Source organism: Molossus molossus, unplaced genomic scaffold, assembly GCF_014108415.1.
Source record: "Molossus molossus isolate mMolMol1 unplaced genomic scaffold, mMolMol1.p scaffold_m16_p_3, whole genome shotgun sequence".
NCBI classification, from domain to species: Eukaryota; Metazoa; Chordata; class Mammalia; order Chiroptera; family Molossidae; genus Molossus; species Molossus molossus.
The window spans coordinates 53,632,342-53,652,426 of NW_023425366.1; the positions used below are offsets into that span (position 1 = coordinate 53,632,342).

A 20,085-nucleotide genomic window follows, 5' to 3' on the forward strand; every position below is an offset into this window, starting at 1 on the left:
GTCTCTATATTTGCCTGCAGGCAGCATTAATGTGTTATTGTAAAATATTCAAATCCACTTTTCACTCAAGTCATTAGCACACAAATTCTATCATATAACTCTCAAAGTGAGTGATTCCAAGTAAATGCATTAAAAAAAAAAATCAGTGTTCAAATTCAGTGAAGGTGATAACATCTTAATCTGTTAAAGCTATCGAATAGTTAAAGTAGTATATGGTTAATGTGATTTGTTACAAGTTTTTATTCTGAGGTGATCACAGAAATGAATTCAGCAATCAAATAATGTCGATATTGACCTTGGGAGACTGGCTTCAAGGTTATTTACAAAAGTGGCTCTAGGAGGAATCATCTTTAGTCAGATACTGACACCCACTGGTGAAAGACACAAACCTTTTCAAACAGGATTTCTAGACAACAGGGCCAAATGATCAAACTAACATGTGGCACGAAGATTAGACTTTTCTACCTATGGTGATCTAAATTTCACCCCAAATTTAAATGGCATTAACTGCCTATCCCACAAGTAAGACTTAACCATGGAAGACAATAGGTTTTCTCAACAAACAGTTGTTTCTGCAAAAGTTCCATATTTTCCTAAAATATTAAAAATAAGATGTACCACATCTTGCATGATACCACTTATATAAAATGTCCAGAACAGGCAAATCTACTAGAGACAGAAAGTAGGTTAGTGGTTGCCTCGGGCTGGTGGGGTTGGGGGAAAACAGGGAGTGACTACTAATGGGGATGGGGCTTCTCTGGAGGGGATGGACACGTTCTACAAGTGAACTATGATGACAGTGGCACGACCCTGTGAATGTATTAAAAATCATTTAATTATAAACTTTAATTGGGTGGATTGTACGGTATGTGAGTTACACCTTGATAAAGCTATTAAAAATAAATAAGCTGACCTATCTCTGACAAACTAGAGCTTATTAGCCTTAAAATGAGGATGAAAAAAAGAGCGTAGCCCTTTCCCCAGTTGAATGTTTCCTATAATCACAATTAAAAGCACCTTACATAATAAATCAATTCCTTTTTAAATTAATTTCCTCCTTTTCTATGATTCACTAAATTCCAGGTCTTGAATACAATACCTTCGTCTTAAGATAATGTTTTAAATGGTAATTTTTCTCCTACCTATACAACAGAAAGGGAAATTCAATGTGTTTGCTAATTAATATATAATAAAGAAAGAAATGTATGAAAAAATAGCTTCAGCCCTTATATGGTGCTCAGAGGGGTCATTGCACAGGGGCTCATTTTAGGGTTTTTAATAACTATTGGGTATTAGTCTTTGAGGAAATCACTTCAGGTTCGTGATCTGTAATGTAAACTCTTTTTATCATTTGGGAGAAAATATGCATAGAATACACTTGATTAAAAGAAGGTGAACTACAAAAAAAGATATTACAAATAGGAGGATTCCGGAAATACAATTATTTATTCACACACTTGACCAAACTGACACCAAGCATCCATGTGACAATCACACAGAGCCTTTCTCATAACAGTGATTCACAAATCTGAACTTACATGCTGAGCCTAAAGAAGATGGCAGCCTGGGTTTTTTTGGGAAAAAAGAGAAAATATTTTTGAACAGCTAAATCTCCGACTGCTCTATTTAACAGTGTTAATGAGGTATAATGTACATACCATACAAGTCTCCCATTTAAAGTGAACAAGTCAATGGTTTGTAGTGTATTCACAGAGTTTTGCAACTAGCCCCACAGTCATCTGACTGCTTTTTAACAGACCATCAAGGGCATAACCTTGATAACAGCTGTATGTCATTATGCCTTCCTTATCTGCAAGTCTCCACTCCATAGGAATGTGAGGTATCTATCTGTTCATCTAGGTCCTGCATATCATTTCCATTTTCTGTTCAACTAAATTTTTAAATATACAACTTGGTTTTTAATTTTAACATTTTTAAATATCCATAATTTTTCCTCTTGCCACAGTATAGGTACTGACTCATATCTTAGCAAACACCTGACTGAAAATGCTCAAAGGATGTACAGGCTGTTTTTTCTTTTGGAATTTCCAAAATGACAGAGGTCTTACATCCAAGTTTGATTTTGAACAGCCATTTAAGGATACTCAGGATCTATCCAGGTTTGTGGAGAGAGAATGCCATGATTGATGAGTGACGTCTGTTAGAGAACCCTGATAGGTGGGGCACACAAGGCCTCATGTCTGATGTCCTTGCAGATCAACTTTAATCCTGATCCAACAAGCGCTACAGAGCTACGTGCTTCCTCGGCATTGTTTGGGCCCCATGTAATCACTTTTACTACAATGCACTCTGGTGCTCTGGCCCCAGCTTGAATAAAAGAAAATGCCTCAAGAAACATCTGTAAGAAAACCACCACTTTATTACTAAAATGATGTCTTTGAGGACGCCCTCCACCTTACCTTCTCCCAAAGGAGGAATTTCTCTCAGGTCTAAGAGCCAGAAAATGCCTTACTCTTCCTGAACATCTGGTTTCCATTTATCTTATAAATAATGTGACTCTTACAGACTTATACACCCTTTTTTTCTTTTGCTTTGGACATAAAAAAAAATCTCAAATCTCAGAGTTGAATGTGAAGGCCACCTACAGCAATGCAGTGGTGTTTTTTTTTTTTAATTTGGTGCCAAGAAACTATTCCATCATTTTCTATTCACCCTAATTTTGTATTGTTTATCTGTAAATGTTTTATGTTGAATACGTATTCCTTTTTGGATATGGTAAGCTGAAAATAAATGAAGAGCCCAACCAGTGTGGCTCAGTGGACTAAGCGTCATCTCATGGACTGCGAAGTCCTGGTTCAATTCCCGGTCAGGGCACATGCCCGGGTTTCGGGCTCACTCCCCAGTCGGGGGGGTGCAGGAGGCAGCCAACTGAAGTATCTCTCACATTGATGTTTCTACTTTTCTCTCTAAAAAAGCAATAAAGAGCTATTTTTTAAAAAAGAAAATAAATGAAGATATAAAACAGGAGGTAGGTAGCAAAATAGCTAGACAGAGAGGGCAATATGAAAAAGAACTTGACAAAGATAGATAGCCACTGTCCAAATAAATACGTTGTTAATTACAATGGCTCATAACAGATTTAAAGAGGGCACATTTTATTTTATTTATTTATTTATTTATTTTTTATCCTCATCCGAGGACATTTTTCCATTTTTTGTTCAGATAGAGTGGGAGGGAGAAGAAGAGGGAGAAGGAGAGAGAGGGAGGGAGGGAGAGACAGAGAGAGAGAGAGAGAGAGAGAGAGAGAGAGAGAGAGAGAGAAACATCGACATGCCTCCCGCACAACCCAACCAGGCAGGGCCGGGGACAAACTGCAACCGAGATACGTGCCCTTAGTGGGAACTGAACCCGGGTCTCTCTGGACCGCAGGCCGATGCACTAACCACTGAGAAAAACCGGCCAGGGCAAGAGGGCACATTTTATTTTTTTTTATTTTTTTTTATCCTCACCAGAGGACATTCTTCCATCTTTTTGTACAGATAGAGTGGGAGGGAGAGAGAGGAAGAGAGAGAGAGAGAGAGAAACATCGACGTGAAGGGACACATCGAGCGGCTGCCACCCGCACAACCAACCAGGGCCGGGGACAAACTGCAACCGAAGTACGTGCCCTTAGCGGGAACTGAACCCGGGTCTCTCCAGACCGCAGGCCGACGCTCTAACCGCTGAGCCAAACTGGCCAGGGCAAGAGGGCACATTTTAAAACAAACTTTAGGTTTCACATTAGTTTTTACAGGGCTCCCAAGTCCATACAATACTTATAATTTCTTACTATCCTTCCTATTACCATTTGTACTTTCCCTCCCACTGTATTTTTGATCTATCTTCCCCAATCCAGTGATTTCTAAAACAGATCTCCAAGAAGGGGAGCAGGATGCCAGTGGAAAAGTCTTCTCTGCCATCTATACAAAAAACAAAAAACTTTGAACACAGCTCACGGGGAGAAAAAATATTTCACACCTTTGTGAAGAACATATTCTTGTATTGGGCTATGCCTAAAATTTTTAAAAAATCCTTCTGTAACCCCTTTGGTAATAAGGATCTCTAAGAGTGCAATGGTCTGGGATGTGAAGGTAGCACATTTTCCAAAGGCTCCAACGTGGCATTTAGTACCCTGGCAAAGGTAACTTCCTCCCTGCAGGGTCAGGCCCACCATGAGCCATGTTTATGGAGGTGGCATTAGACAGTGGCCCAATGGTGGTGCTGACTGACTCACTCTGTGTTCAAGTTTCCAGTTACAGTATTTCATCTGATTACACTTGGGTGTGTTTTATGAGATGGCTGCAGTTAGTCTGAGTTATAAAAGAAACATGTGCATTTCCATTACCAAAGTAGGTATCAAATCCTCGGCGGGTTGGGAGGCATTCTTTCCGGTACATTCCCAGGTGCCACTTTCCGACCATGTGGGTAGTGTAGCCTGCTTCTTTTAGGAGCTGGGGCAGAAGCTTTTCATCCAGAGGAACGCAGCTGGGCTGACAGACCCAGATTATTTCGTGCTGTAAACCTGTGCGAATCTTAAAGAGATAAACATAAAATTATTGATTGATGATGCTGAAATATTCTGAACAAGCAGATAAAGTTGCTGCCTAATTTACTGGACATATCAGTAGAACAAGAACGTTTAACCCTATTCCTGTAGTATTGCCTTAAAACTATTTACTTACTTTTATTTTTTAAAGACTTTTTATTGGTTTTTAGAGAAAGAAGAAGAGAAGGGAGAGAGAGAGAGAAACATCAATTGACTGCCTCCTGCAAGCCCCTACCAGGCATTCAACCCAGGCATGTGCCCCGACTGGAATCAAAGTGACACCCCTCAGTGTACGGGACGAGGCCCAACCACCTGAGCCACACCAGCCAGGGCAAGCCGCGGACATGATTTTTTAACCAATTTGAGAGAGAGAGAGAAAGAAACATTGATTTGAAAGAAAAACTGCCTCCCATATGCCCCCCTGACTGGGGAACCAGCAACCTAGGTGTGTGCCCTGATTGGAACGCAAACCAGTGTATGGGATGACACTCCAACCAACTGAGCCACACTGGTCAGGCCTGGCTTTAGGCTATTTTTGAAAGGCACTTTAGGACTCAAAAAATGGCGGTGGAGTGAGTGGAAGCTACACAGATGATCTCCCAAGACCAAACGGGAATTACAACTAAAATAAAGACAAATCTTTGAATAAAAGCAACAGAAAAGCTGCGGAACAGGACCATATAAGCAGGGACACCGGTAGGATTTGCAGAGGCACGAGAGGGTGGCAGGCTGGGAGCCCAGGGACAGCAGCAGTCTTAGCTGTTAGCAGCGCCCTCGGGTTAAACTCCCAAGCCCGCTCCCCAGGACAGAGCCGGGACAGAGGCTAAAATAGCCACAGCCACTCACCTGGGGCTCCGGCAGAGGGAGTGTGGATTGGGCTGGAACTCAGTGGGGCACTCGGGATTTGGAGGGCACTCAGAGTTTTTGCTGAGTCATGGCCACAAAGGACGGTGGCCAGTTTGCTCCTTCCCAGAGCTGTGGGGAAAAGCATCAGCCCCTCACTTGGAGATTCAGCTTTTTTCAGGTGAGGCAAAGAAATGCAAATTGAGGCTCATTAACAACCAGCATCTATCCCACATTCTGGAAATCCTCTTACGAAGAACACCAAGGCTACATTCCATGGCCCTGAATAACTGAGACTACTAGCCACCAGGAAAAAGCTAGAACCTTTCCTGTGCTTGCAAATCTACCCAGGAAAGTAAGATTTGACAGTGGTGTTTAACGTGGGCTGACCCAGGCTCATCCAAACCCAGTAGAGGGAGCCACAAACAGTAGAACACCAACACCCACAGGGAAAATTTGGCAGGCTCCAAAATGCACTGAGAAAGCCAAAATGGTGAAACAAAAAACAAATCCTAAATGAAAGAACAAGAGAACTCTATCAAAGATGAGATCAATGAAATGCAGTTAAGCAAATTATCAAAGGTAGAGTTCAGAGCCATGATCTTGAGGAAGCTCAATAGTATGAGTAAGGACATCAGCACCATGAGTAAAGATATAGAAACATTGAAAACCAATCAAATGGAAATGAAGAATGACATAGCAGCAATAAAGAATGCATTGGAAGGACTAACCAGCAGAGTACAGAAAGCTGAGGACTGGATCAGTGAATTAGAAGACAGGGTAGAAAAAATCAACCAATCAGAAAACCAAAAGGAAAAAACAATTAAAAAATAGGAAGATAGCTTAAGAGAACTGTGGGACAACTGAAAACGTAATAATATTCTCATCATAGGAGTCCCCGAAGAGGAAGAAAATGGGCAAGGGTTAGAGAATATATTTGAAGAAATAGTGACAAAAAACTTCCCTAACTTGGTGAAGGAAGAAGGCATTCAAGTTCAAGAAGCACAGAGAGTCCAAAGTAAGAAGAACCCAAACAGGCCGACACCAAGACACATAGTAATTAAAATGCCAAAAATTAAAGACAAAGAGAGAATCCTAAAGGAAGCAAGAGACAAACAACAGGTTACCTACAAAGGAAACCCCATAGGCTCTCAGCTGACTTCTCAACAGAAACACTACAGGCCAGAAGGGAATGGCATGAAGTAATCAAGGTCATAAAAATCAACTATCTGAATCCAAGACTACTCTATCCAGCAAGGCTATCATTCAAAATAGAAGGTCAAATAAAGAGCTTCCCACACACACACAAAAAGGCTAAGGGAACATATTAGCACCAAACCAGCACTGCAAGATATGCTAAAAAGACTGCTGTAATTAGTAGAATAAGTAGGAAGAAAAATAGAACCACACTAAACAAAAATGGCAATAAATAAGAACATATCAATTATCACCTTACATGTGAATGGTTTGAATGCTCCAATAAAATGACACAGAGTAGCTGACTGGACAAGAAGGCATGACTCACATATACAGTGATACCTCGGTTCTCGAACGCCTCGGATTTCGACCAAATCGGTATTCGACCAGGAGATTCGAGAAACTTTTGTCTTGGAATCCGAACAAATATTTGGAACTCGAACTTCCGAGATGAGCCGAGTTGAGCCGAATGGCGTTCATTCGGCCCAGCGCGCCTTGCTTGCGTCATCAGTGTGAGTGCAGAGAGAGAGTCACGCTTTGTGGAGAGAGTCACGCTTTACACTGAATTTAACCCTTAGACATACTGTACACTTTTATTTCTTGTTGAGACTTATGTTTTTCTACATATTATATACAAATTAGGCCAGTAAATAGGCATTTTCTGGGGCTTGGAACGAATTAATCCAGTTTCCATTATTTCCTATTGGGTTTCATTGCTTCGGTTCTCGAACAATTTGGTTCTCGACCGTCCTCCTGGAACAAATTATGTTCGAGAACCGAGGTATCACTGTATGTTGTTTATAAGAGACCCACCTCACAACAAAAGACTCACACAGGTTGAAAGTGAAGGGATAGAAAAAAATCTTTCAAGCAAACAGAAAGGGAAAAAAAGCTGACATAGCAATACTCATTTCTGATAAAATAGATTTTAAAATGAAGACCCTAACTAAAGACAAAGAAGGCCACTACATAATATTGAAAGAATCTATCCAACAGGAAGATATAACCTTGGTAAACATATATGCACCCAGTATAGGAGTACCAACATATATTAAAAATCTTCTGGAAAACTTCAAAGGAGAAATCAACAGCAATACAATCATAGCAGGGGACTTCAACATCCCATTGACACCACTGCATAGATCCTCTAGACAAAAAATTAACAAGGAAACAGACTCTAAATGAAGCGCTAGATCAAATGGATTTCATAGATATTTACAGAGAATTACACCCCAAAACTGCAGAATTCACATTCTTCTTAAGTGCACATGGGACATTCTCAAAGACAGACGATATGTTAGGGCACAAACTAAGTCTCTACAAGTTCAAGAAGATTGAAATCATATCAAGCATCTTCTCAGATCACAATGGCATGAAATCAATTGCAACAAGAACATGCAAAGACATTTGAAAACATGGAGGCTAAATAGCATGTTACTGAACAAAGAATGGGTTACCATGAAGATCAAGGAAGAAATTAAAAACTTCCTGGAAACCAATGAAAATGAACACACAACAACACAAAATCTATGGGATGCAGTGAAAGCAGTTCTGAGAGGGAAGTTCATAGCACTACAAGCCTACCTCAAGAAGCAAGAAAAATTTCTAATAGACTATCTAACCTCACAAGTTAAAAAACTAGAAATCAAACAAAAAGAAAACACCAGAGCAAGTAGAAGGAAGGAAATAGTAAAGATCAAAGCAGAAATAAATGACCTGGAGACCAAAAAAACAATTCAAAGGATCAATGAAACAAAGAGCTGTTCTTAGAAAAGATAAACAGGATTGATAAACCCTTAGCTAGACTCACCAAGAAACAAAGAGAGAGAACCCAAATACACAAAATCAGAAATGAAAAGAGGAGAAATAATAACTGACACCACAGAAATACAAAGGATTGTGAACAAATATTACGAACAATTATAAGACAAAAATTCGACAATCTAAGTGAAATGGACAAATTCCTAGAAACACATAGTCTCCCAAAACTGAACCGGGAAGAGATAGAAAGCTTGAACAGACCAATAAAAACAAAAGAAATTGAAGATGTAATCAAGACTCTCCCAGCAAACAAAAGCCCAGGCCTGGACGGCTTCACGGGGGAATTTTACCAAACATTCAAAGAAGAACTAATACCCATTCTCCTCAAACTACTTTTAAAAATTCAAGATGAAGGAAGACTTTCAAACTCGTTTTATGAGGCCAGCATAATTCTAATTCCAAAACCAGAAAAAGACACTACAAAGAAAGAAAACGACAGGCCAATATCCCTGATGAACATAGATGCTAAAACCCAGAACAAAATACAAGCAAATCAAATCCAGCAATACATCAAAGAAATTATTCACCATGACTAAGTGGGATTCATCCCAGGGATGCAAGGCTGGTACAATATTCACAAATCAATAAATGTGATACACCACATAAACAAAATGAAAGATTAAAATCATATGATCATATCAATAGATGCTGAAAAAAGCATTTGACAAAATCAAGCACCCATTTCTGATAAAAAAACAACAACAAAACACTCAGCAATTTGGGAAGAGAGGGATCATATCTTGACATAATAAAGGCCATATATAAAAGACCTACAGCCAACATCATACTCAATGGGCAAAAAATAAAAGCATTTCCCTTAAGAACAGAAACAAGACAAGGATGCCCACTTTCACCACTCCTATTTAACATAGTACTGGAAGTCTTAGCCATAGCAATCAGACATAAAGAAAAAATAAAAGGGATTCAAATTGGAAAGGAGGAAGTGAAACTGTCATTATTCATAGATGACATGATATTATATATAGAAAACCCCAAAGACTCCATCAAAAATCTACTAGACAATAAATGAATTTGGCAAAGTAGCAGGATACAAAATTAACGTCACAAAATTGACGGCATTCTTATACACCAATAATGAACTCACAGAAAGAGAAACTAAAAAAATAATCCCATTTACTATTACAGCAAAAAAACTAAGATACCTAGAAATAAACTTAACCAAAGAAATAAAGGACCGATATGCAGAAAACTACAGGTCATTGAAAAAAGAAATAGAGAAAGATATAAAAAAAGTGGAAGCATATACCTTGTTCATGGATCGGAAGAATTAACATCATTAAAATGTCCATACTACCCAAAGCAATCTATAGATTCAATCCAATCCCCATCAAAATACCAACGACATACTTCACAGAACTAGAACAAATACTTCAAAAGTTCATATGGAACCAAAAAAGACCCTGAATAGCCACAGAAATCTTGAAAAAGAACAAAGTTTGAGGGATCATATTACCAGATTTCAGGTTATACTACAAAGCCACTGTAATCAAACCAGCCTGGTACTGGCACAAGAACAGGCAGGTAGATAAATGGAACAGAACAGAGAACCCAGAAATGGACCCAAGACAATATGCTCAATTAATATTTGACAAAGGTGGCAAGAGCATACAGTGGAGTAAAGACAGCCTCTTTAATAAATGGTGTTGGGAAAATTGGACAGCTACATTCAAAAAAATGAAACTAGACCATCAACTTACACCATACACAAAAATGAACTCAAAATAGATAAAAGACTTAAATGTGACTCATGAATCCATAAAAATCCTAGAAGAAAATAGAGGAAACAAAATTTCAGACATCATACGGAGCAGAATTTTCACTGATACATCACCTAAGGCAACAGAAACAAAGGAGAAAATGAATACATGGGACTACATCAAACTAAAAAGCTTCTGCACAGCAAAAAAGAAAACAACCATCAAAACGGAAAGGCAACCCACTCTATGGGAGAGCATAACTGCCAATGATACATCAGATAAGGGGTTAATTTCCAAAATATATAGAGTACTCTTACAGCTCAACACAAAGAAGACAAAGAACCCAATTAAAAAATGAGCTGAGGAACTAAATAGATACCTCTCCAAATGGGACATACAAATGGCCAAGAGACATATGAAGAAATGTTCAACATTACTAATCATCAGAGAGATGCAAATTAAAACAACAATGAGGTATCACCTCACACCTGTCAGAATGGCCGCCATCAACAAATCATCAAACAACAAGTGTTGGCGAGGGTGGTGAGAAAGGGGGACTCTAGTACACTGCTGGTGGGAATGCAGACTGGTGCAGCCAGTATGGAAAACCCTATGGTGTTACCTCAAAAAATTAAAAATTGAATTGCCATTTGACCCAGTGATCCCACTTCTAGGAATATACCCTAAGAAGCCTGAAACACCAATCAGAAAGAATATATGTACCCCCATGTTTGTAGCAGCACTATTTACAATAGCTAAGATCTGGAAACAGCCCAAATGTCCATCAGTAGACGAATAGATGAAAAAGTGGTGGTACATATACACAATGGAGTACTACACAGCTGTAAGAAAGAAAGATCTCTTATCCTTTGAGATGACATGGAGGGACCTGGAAAGTATTATCCTAAGTGAAACAAGCCAAACAGAGAAAGACAAGTATCATATGATCTCACTTATTTGTGGAATATAATGAACATAACTGTCTGAAGAACAGGGTAGTCCCAGAGACGTGGAAGTGGGGTACAGATTGACAATCCCCAGAAGAGGGGGGGGAGATAAACCACAGAACTTATATGCATGTGTGCATGAACAATGGACATGGACAACAAAGCTGGGGACAGGGAGGGGAGGGATGGGGAGGAGGGTGTCAATGGGGAAAAAGGAGAAACATCTGTAACAAAAATAAATACATTAATTAATTTAAAAATAAATTAATTAAAAAAAAGAAAGAAAGGCACTTTACTCACTTATTCAAGTAAGTTAATGGACATAAACAGAATTTGGGGAAAAAAATGAGTAAAAGTACTTTAACAAACAGATATTATCAATAAATATTTATCAGGACACTATGTTAGAAACCATTAATTTAAGTTTTCACTTCCTACCACAGAAAAGTAGCCATAATAAGAGGTATGGATCTATCAACAAAAAAGTGTTCCAATTTCTATACACATAAAAAGTGTTTGATTAGAAGGAGCTTCTGTAGAAACACCATGTTCCAAAGCTGAATCAAAAAGAAATAAATCTGAACAGACTGATTACAACCAATGAAATCAAAACAGTAATGAAAAACTCCTCAAAGACAAAAGTTCTGGACCAGATGACTTCAGAGGTGAACTTTATCCAACATTCAAAGAACTAACAACTGTCTCAAACTATTCCAAAAAATTCAAGAGGAGAGAATACTCCCAAGCTCATTCTACAAGGCCAACATTAGCCTAATTCCAAAACCAGATAAAGACACTACAAAGAAAGAAAATTACAGGCCAATATCCCTGATGAACATAGACGCTAAAATCCTCATCAAAGTAATTAGCAATTGAATTCAGCAATACATTAAAAAGATCATACACCATGCTCAAGTGGTTTTTATTCCTGGAATGCAAGGTTGGTACAATATCTGCAAATGAATTAATGTCATACACCACAGAAACAAAATGAAGAATAAAAATCATATCAATCGATGCAGAAAAAGCATTTGATAAAATCCAGCACCTGTTTATGATAAAGACTGTCAGCAAAGTGGGAACAAAGGTAACATATCTCAACATAATGAAGGTATAAATATAATATATGATAAATATATGACAAACCCACTGCTAACATCATATTCAACAGGAAAAAATCTAAGTGTTTCCATTAAAATCAGCAATAAGACAAAATGTCCACTTTCACCACTCTTATTCAACATAGTACAGGTAATTCTAGCCACAGCAATCAGACAAGAAGGAAAAATAAAAGGCATCCAAACTGGAAAGAGAGAAGTAAAACTCATTATTTGCAGATGACATGATATGGTATATAGAGAATCCTAAAGATTCCACCAAAAACTACTAGAACTGAGAAATGAATTTAGTGAAGTAGCAGAATACAAAATAAGAATTCAGAAATCAGTTGCATTTTTATACACCAATAATGAACTATCAGAAAGGGAAACTAAGAAAACAATCCCATTTAAAATTGCATTTAAAAATACCTTGGAATAAATTTAACCAAGGAAATAAAAGACCTGTACTCGGAAAATTGTAAGACACTGAAGAAGAAAATACAAATAAATCCAAGCATAAACTGTGTTCATGGATAGGAAGAAATAACATCATTAAAATATCCATGCTACCCAAAGCAATCTACAGATTCAACTCAATTCCTACCAAAATACCAACAGCACATTTCACAGAACCAGAACAAATAATCCAAAAATGTAGTATATGGAACCATAAAAGACTGAATGGTCACAGCAATCTTGAGAAAGAAGAACAAAGTTGGAGGTATCACACAACCTGATTTCAAACTATACTACAAGGCCATAGTCAACAAAACAGAATGTTACTGACGTAAAAACAGACATAGATCAATGGAACAGAATAGAGAGCTCACAAATAAACCCATGCCTATACGGTCAATTAATATATGATAAAGGAGGCAAGATATAGTGGCGTAAAGACAACCTATTCAGTAAATGGTGTTGGGAAAACTGAATAGATAAATGCAGAAAAATGAAACTAGATCATATTCTTACATCACATACAAGAATAAACTCAAAATGGATTAAAAACTTAAATGGTAGACTCAAACACATAAAACTCCTAGAAAAAAAAAACATAGACAGTAAAAGCTCTGACATTTCTCTTAGCAATATTTTTTTCTAATATATCTCCTTGAGCAAGTGAACCAAATGAAAAAATAAACAAATGGGACTATATTAAACTAAAAAGATTTTGCACAGCAAAGAAAACCATCAACAAAATGAAAAGACAACCTACTGAATGAAAGAATATTCACCAATGATATGTCTGATAAGAAGTTAATATCCAAAATTTATAAAGAACTTATATAGCTCAATACCAAAAAAAAAAAATCCAATTAAAAAATGGGCAGAGGACCTGAACAGACACTTCTCTAAAGATGATATACAGATGGCCAATAGACATATGAAAAGATGCTCAAGTTCATTAATCATTAGAGAAATGCAAAGTAAAACCATAATGAGATATCACCTCACCCCTGTTAGAATATCTATTATCAATAAATTAACAAACAACATGTGTTGGCAAGGATGTGGAATAAAGGGAACCCTAGTGTGGGTAGGAATGCAAACTGGTGCAGCCACTGTGGAAAGCAGTATGAAGTTACCTAAAAAAATTAAAAATGAAACTGCCTTATGACCCAGTGATTTCACTTCTGGATATATATCTGAAGAAACCCAAAACACTAATTCGAAAGAAGATGTGCACCCCTATGTTCACTGCAGCATTATTTACAATAGCCAAGATCTAGAAGCAGCCCAAAGTGCCCATCAGTAGACAAATAGATAAAAAAAATAATATTCCACATATACAATAGATTACTCAGCCATAAAAAATAATGAAATCTTACCATGAGACAGCATGAATGTACCTAGAGGGTATTATGCTCAGTGACATAAATCAGTCATAAAAAGACAAATACCATATGATTTCAGTTATATGTGGAATCCAAGGAACAAAACAACTAAACAAACAAAATTAAAACAGACTCATAGATACAGAGAACAGAGTAGAGGGAATGGGGTTGGGAGACTGGATGAAAGAAGTAAAGGGATTGAGAAGTACAGATTGGTAGTTACAAAACAGTCACAGGGATGGGAAATATGCTGTACTTTATTATTGTCAATATTATTGTAATAACGATGTATGGTGCCAGGGGTACTGGAAATATTGGGGGAACACTTTATAAAGTATATGATTATTTAACCACTATGCTATTCACCTGAAACCAATACAATACTGAAGGTAAAGTGTAACTGAAAAAAAGAAATAAAGCCAAATTTGATATGAAAAAAAAGGGGGCAGGGAGCTTCTATAATCTTTCAAGAGTTGGTGATTTTTAAATGGCTATTCTACAGTATAATAAAAGTGATTATCTGCATTTCTTATTCCACTTTATGTAAACCATTAATTTCAAAAGACCAACTTTTCCTTAGAAAAGAAAGCAGCCATTTGATCCACAGGTCGAGAAGGGCTCACACAAGTATTTCCAGGGTGCAAGGAGCACACAACTAGCCTTTAAAAAAGGATCAGTTGTTGAATCTTGGTATAATGTTAAAATAGAATATCCACAATTATGTAAAAAAGCTATTAAAATAACCCTCCCTTTTCCAACTACATATCTGTGTGAGGCTGGACATTCCTCATTCACTTTTAACCGAACAATATATCCTAACAGACTGAATGCAGAAGATGTAGCAACAATCTATCTATCTTCTGTGAATAGAACACATGTACAAAAATATAAACAATGTCACTCTTCTCATATAATTCTCTTGTTTTGGAATAAAGTTACCTTTCATAAGTTATTTATGTTAACATGTAAATTTCTGATCCAGTAAATTTTTAAATGTATAGCCCTCACAACATAAGCTCCTTGGGGTCCTCAATAACTTTTAAGCACGTGCATTGAGAGCTGATGCTGTACTGTCTGACAGTGATCGTGCTATCAAGATAATAAGGTGGGAGAGGGAGACAGTGACAGAGGTGATTCTTTAGATAAGGTGGCAAAGCAGGGCTTCTCAGGAGGAGCTAGCTGAGCAGTATTCTCAATAAAGGGAGAGAGCTGAGAGGGGCCTGGCAAGAATCTCAGGCAAGGGCAATACAGGCATAAGGAATAAAAAGTGCAAAGGCCTTGAGATCTGAACTTGCTAGGCAAGTCTGAAGGCCAGGGTGGAAATCAGTGTGGCCCTACTCACAGCTCCGGTGTTGACGGCATCCCCTGCTGGGGCACAATGGGGGAGAGGGGGTGTCCCCAGGGGCTTTCCTCCTTGCCTGCCCAGCCCCTCCCTTCCCTAAAACCTCACCGCTACTCCAGCTGTCCTGGCTTAGTCAGGGAATGCTCTCCTTGGTATGAAGTGGGGCTGGGGTCACCTTCAGCTCTCCACTGGCCAGCTTTCCCTAGCACAGGGCACTCCTGATTTCTCTAGAGTAAGTGGGGCTCTGGGAACACTGATGGCTGACAGGGCCAGTTCCCAACCTAGGCCATGACTCTCTGGCACCTCCATCAGCTGTCAGGTGGGTAGCAAGCAGTTATTAATAAAAGGTAAAAATAAAAAAATGTATTTGCAAATGATTTACTCGCTTTTATTTAAGCAGAATAGCACAAAGCTCAGAGAATTAAATCTCATCCTGGCTCTGTCAGAAAGCACACACTAAATATACAGTTGTCATGGTAATAACTGTAAGCACTGTTATCAATAACAGATCACACCCTCCCACCCTGAGGAGCGGGGTGGCACTATCGAGAGCATGCACCTAAGCCCGGGCCTGCCCCAGGAGTGTGCTGTGGTGCAGATGAACTTCAGAGAGGTAGACTGGAGCTACAGACCTCTAGTTCTGCTGGTCCCCCTAAATGCTTTTCTCAGATTCAAATACTGACTACTCCAACCAAAAGAGTCACAGATTTTTGTCGTTTTGCTTTAAATATATGGCAATAGCCCTGGCCGGTTGCTCAGTGGTTAGAGCGGCAGCCCATGAATCAAAGAGTCGCAGGTTCAATTCCAGTCAAGGGCACGCGTGCCTCAGTTGCCATTCAGTTCCTGGCCCTGGTTGGGGTCCAGCGGGAGGCAACCAATAGATGTGTCTCTCTCACATTGATGCCCCCTCCTCCCCCACACACACACTCTATCTGAAGATGGAAAAATATCCTCGGATGAGGATTAAAAAAAAGAAAAGAAAAATAAACATGGCAATAAACAGAGACAACATGGGGACCAAACAAACAGCAAAAAAACCAAACCCTTTCAAAGTCACAATCTTTTTTTCCTCCTAATTTATTGTAAGCTACTTACTCTTAAATAGCATTCTCATAAGCTTTGACGTTGTCTGGACTTTCATTTTTTGGAGTGTGTACCTGCTATTCCTTGATTTCATAATACCTTCCCACACCCTCCTAAGAGAACCTGTGGAACATCTTAAATGTTAAGGTAAAGTGGGTTTATTTGGGTGGTGATGGATATGTTTGCTATCTTGGTTGTGGTGATAGGTTCACAGGTATATACATATCAAAACTGATCTTATTGTATGCTTTAAATATGTGCAATTTATTGTATGTTGATCATACTTCAAAAAGCTGTTTAAAAATAAAAGTGAGTTTAAGTGTCTAGTGAGATTTTTATGCCTCTCCTAGAAATAACTGGACACCTACTTTGGGATATGTACCAGATGCCTTCCATTTGCCCTCCAAGTCCACACTCCGCCTCTGTCCTGTTCTCCACCCACAAAGCTGACCTGTGGGGACCAAACCAAAGGACTCCCTTGCTTCCTGGCTGCTGACTGGGTTCAGCCCCTGGAGAGCCCTGACAGGAGACTGGAGGAAGGAAAGCAGTGAGCCGCCTTGAGCTGCCAGGCTGTCTCGCCTGCAGGCCTTCTGAAGGCAGCCTTCTCTACATGACTCTCCTGCTCTGGGAAGTTTCCCTTCCTGCCCTTCCTTCCTACAAACACCAATGGTTATACACTATTCCTTGTATTCCCTCACACATTCACATCTTTTAAATAGTCCCTCTGTAAATTAAACCTCCCTAAATTATTTTATTTATGTATTAAATATTTTTATTGTTTTTTGTTTGTTTGATTTTTGGACAGAAACATTGATCAGCTGCCTCCTGCACGCCCCCTACTGGGGGTTGAGCCTGAAACCTGGGAATGTGCTCTGACCGGAAATTGAACTGGGACCTCACTTGTCCATGGGACAACACTCAATCCACTGAGCCACACCAGCTGGGTGAAACCTTCCTACATTTGTTTTTTAAATTTTTTCTTTATTGATTTAAAAGAGAGAGAGCGATAGAAACATTGATGAGAGAGAACATCGATTGGCCACCTCCTGCATGCCCTCCACTGGGGATCGGGCCCACACCATGGACATGTGGCCTGACCAGAAATCAAACTGGAGACCTCTTGGTGCATGGGTCAACCCTCAACCACTGAGCCACACCGGCCAGGCTCCCTAAATTATTTTACTTTGAATGTGCCACCTCTTCTGGCTGGGATTGTGAAAGATAAGGATGTTACAATATCCATGCTAAGAAAGGGAAATATTTCTCTCAAACCTCCACCCCATACACACACCCCAAATCACAGAAGGATTCTGTCTGCTTCTGGTGAACACTAGAAGTTTATCAATAGAAAATTAACCCTGGGTTCAAAAACTTCATAATATATACCAATTGGCAACAGAGCAGGATAAGGAAAATAACATTTTATGGAATTCAAAAGACCCAGTGGAGATAAACGCTGTGTGCACATTTCTCAAACAAAAAGCTCATCCATCACACGCAGGGAGTGACCTGGCGGCGCTACAGCACTACCAAGGGACACTGTGCGCTTCGGTTTCCTAGGCTGTGGGACCACGCCAAGTGGTCAGCTGAAGCTGCTTCTATTATCTGCAATCATATGGAGCAGGGAATTTGTTCTTTCCAGTTCCTGAGAATTTATTTGACAGAGCATTTTTATGGCATTACAGGGGAGGGGAAGCCAAACTCTGGATGACAGCCAAAAAACATGTTTTTGGTCTGTTTGGACACTATTTGAAGTAAGGAAGCCGTAATGGGTAGAGAAGCAGTAAACAGGCAAATGCTGAGCCAGTTCCAACCCCGCTCTTCAATTCAGCACGAAATTGTAGAGCCCCACCACGTTTCATGGGGCAGGATGATAACGGCACCAATGGGAAAAACTAAACATCCCCTTCTAAATACAACAGCACCTAAAACAGTTCCATTCTAACACCCTTTCAATGAGAGGAAGTGTAAATGGAGAGGGTCCTACAGATAATATATGAAAGTCCAGAGGGGGTTTCGTCTCTCTCTCTACATGGGTAGCTGCCTCTTTCTCACTAAACTAAATCTCTCAACAACAAAAAACCAGCTTCTCTTAAAATGTTACTTGACCATCAAGGATTCCCTTTGCAAAGGCAAAAGGTTTGCACGTTCAGTGAAGGACCTGGCTTGTCTCTTGGTTCTTTCTGTGAGATAACTGATAAGAAATCCTTGTTTACATGTTCTGTTGCACATAAAAATTCATTTGGCCCTGTGAGTTATCCTGTCCTCTGAATACCTAGAAGATACTAGTGGAGTAGTCTCATGAGCTTAAAAGAAAAAAACAAAAACTGCCCTGACCAGTTTGGTTCAGCAGCTGGAGCATCGGCCTGCGGACCAGAGTCCGGGGTTTGATTCCCGCTAGGGGCACGTACAAAAAAAACAACAACTCCTAGACCCACTCTCTTGGATGGGGAGGAGGGTGGGAGGGGTGGTTTCCACATCAGAACCTCTTACAACCCCTCTTTCAGAGGTCCAGACAGTCTATTAATTAATTATGTATTTGGAAGCTCAGAGCACAGTATTTCAGCTATGCTTACAATAAACTCTCCCAGGGACTAGGTGAACCACTGCTATATACTTGGCAATGAATGCCATCTCTCTCCTCACCTCAATCGTGTTGAGATAACATCTAGTTGAACAGAACAAAGATTCTGTGCTGACAGTCTGACCTGTGCAAAATGAGTTTACACCCTCATTGCACCTGTGTATTTGTGCAATACCCCGTGCTCCAGGACTTGAAAATTCAGAAAAATGGGCAGCTCTGCAGCTCCACTTCACATACCAGAGAGCTTAGGGGGAAGCTTCATGACTGGAACATATCACAGAACATGCTGGGAGCCAGCCAGGAGCTCAGGAAATCCAGCTTTTGCCTTGGCCAGTACACTATAGGTTTTAACCACGGTCAAGTACTACTCATGCCACCTGAGGGTTTATTCCTGGAGATGCCCTACAGAACAAATAAATAGTGGAGAATCTGCTCACCCCCCACCCCTTCAGCTTCTAAAGAGCTGTCAGCTGCCCACGCTGCCGAAGCCAAGAGCTACAGAACACACATTATGTGTGCTAGGGGCCTGGCTCTGCCATCTGGCCTGGTCCCTCAGAACTCAGGCCGCAGAACTGGCTGGTGTCACTGACAGTTTTAAGGGTCTATTTATTTTGGTGTTGATTAGCAAAGAGTATAAATCTCTGACTAAATCCACAAAGGGATGTTGTTTGTAAAAAGAATAAACAAGGCAAAAACTGTTTTCAGTGCCCTTCTCTGTTTAAATTATGGATCTAGCTAAAAGCCCAAAATGAAAAGGGAGGAAAATATGGAAGAAAAATAATTTTGTAAAGTGATATGATCAAGGAAACAAAAACAGAGACCAGACAGTAACAGCTTATGTTCAAAGGGATTCTTGAAATAACCTCAAAAATCAACCAACAAAAAGACCCATAAGTCAATGGGTCATATTCCACTCAGCCTCAAACTTATTTCCTCGTTTTCAATTACTTGGGAAGTAAAATATGGAATTATATATATTTGTGTGTGTGTGTGTGTGTTAATACTCACCTGAGGATATTTTTCCTTTTTTTTTTTTTTAAGCTAGAGCGGAAGGGAGGGAGGGAAAGAG

At 39.4% G+C, this 20,085-nt stretch overlaps 1 protein-coding gene across 1 annotated transcript in view; it reads right to left on the bottom strand.

Moving 5' to 3' along the window:
* The window catches only part of ARSB (arylsulfatase B), a 146,622-nt gene that overhangs the window by 113,492 nt on the left and 13,045 nt on the right, over nt 1-20,085 (bottom strand). Inside the window, exon 3 of the mRNA XM_036279204.1 lies at nt 4,346-4,532. Within this exon, the coding sequence (XP_036135097.1) occupies nt 4,346-4,532 (187 nt within the window). The remainder of the gene's footprint in view (nt 1-4,345; nt 4,533-20,085) is intronic.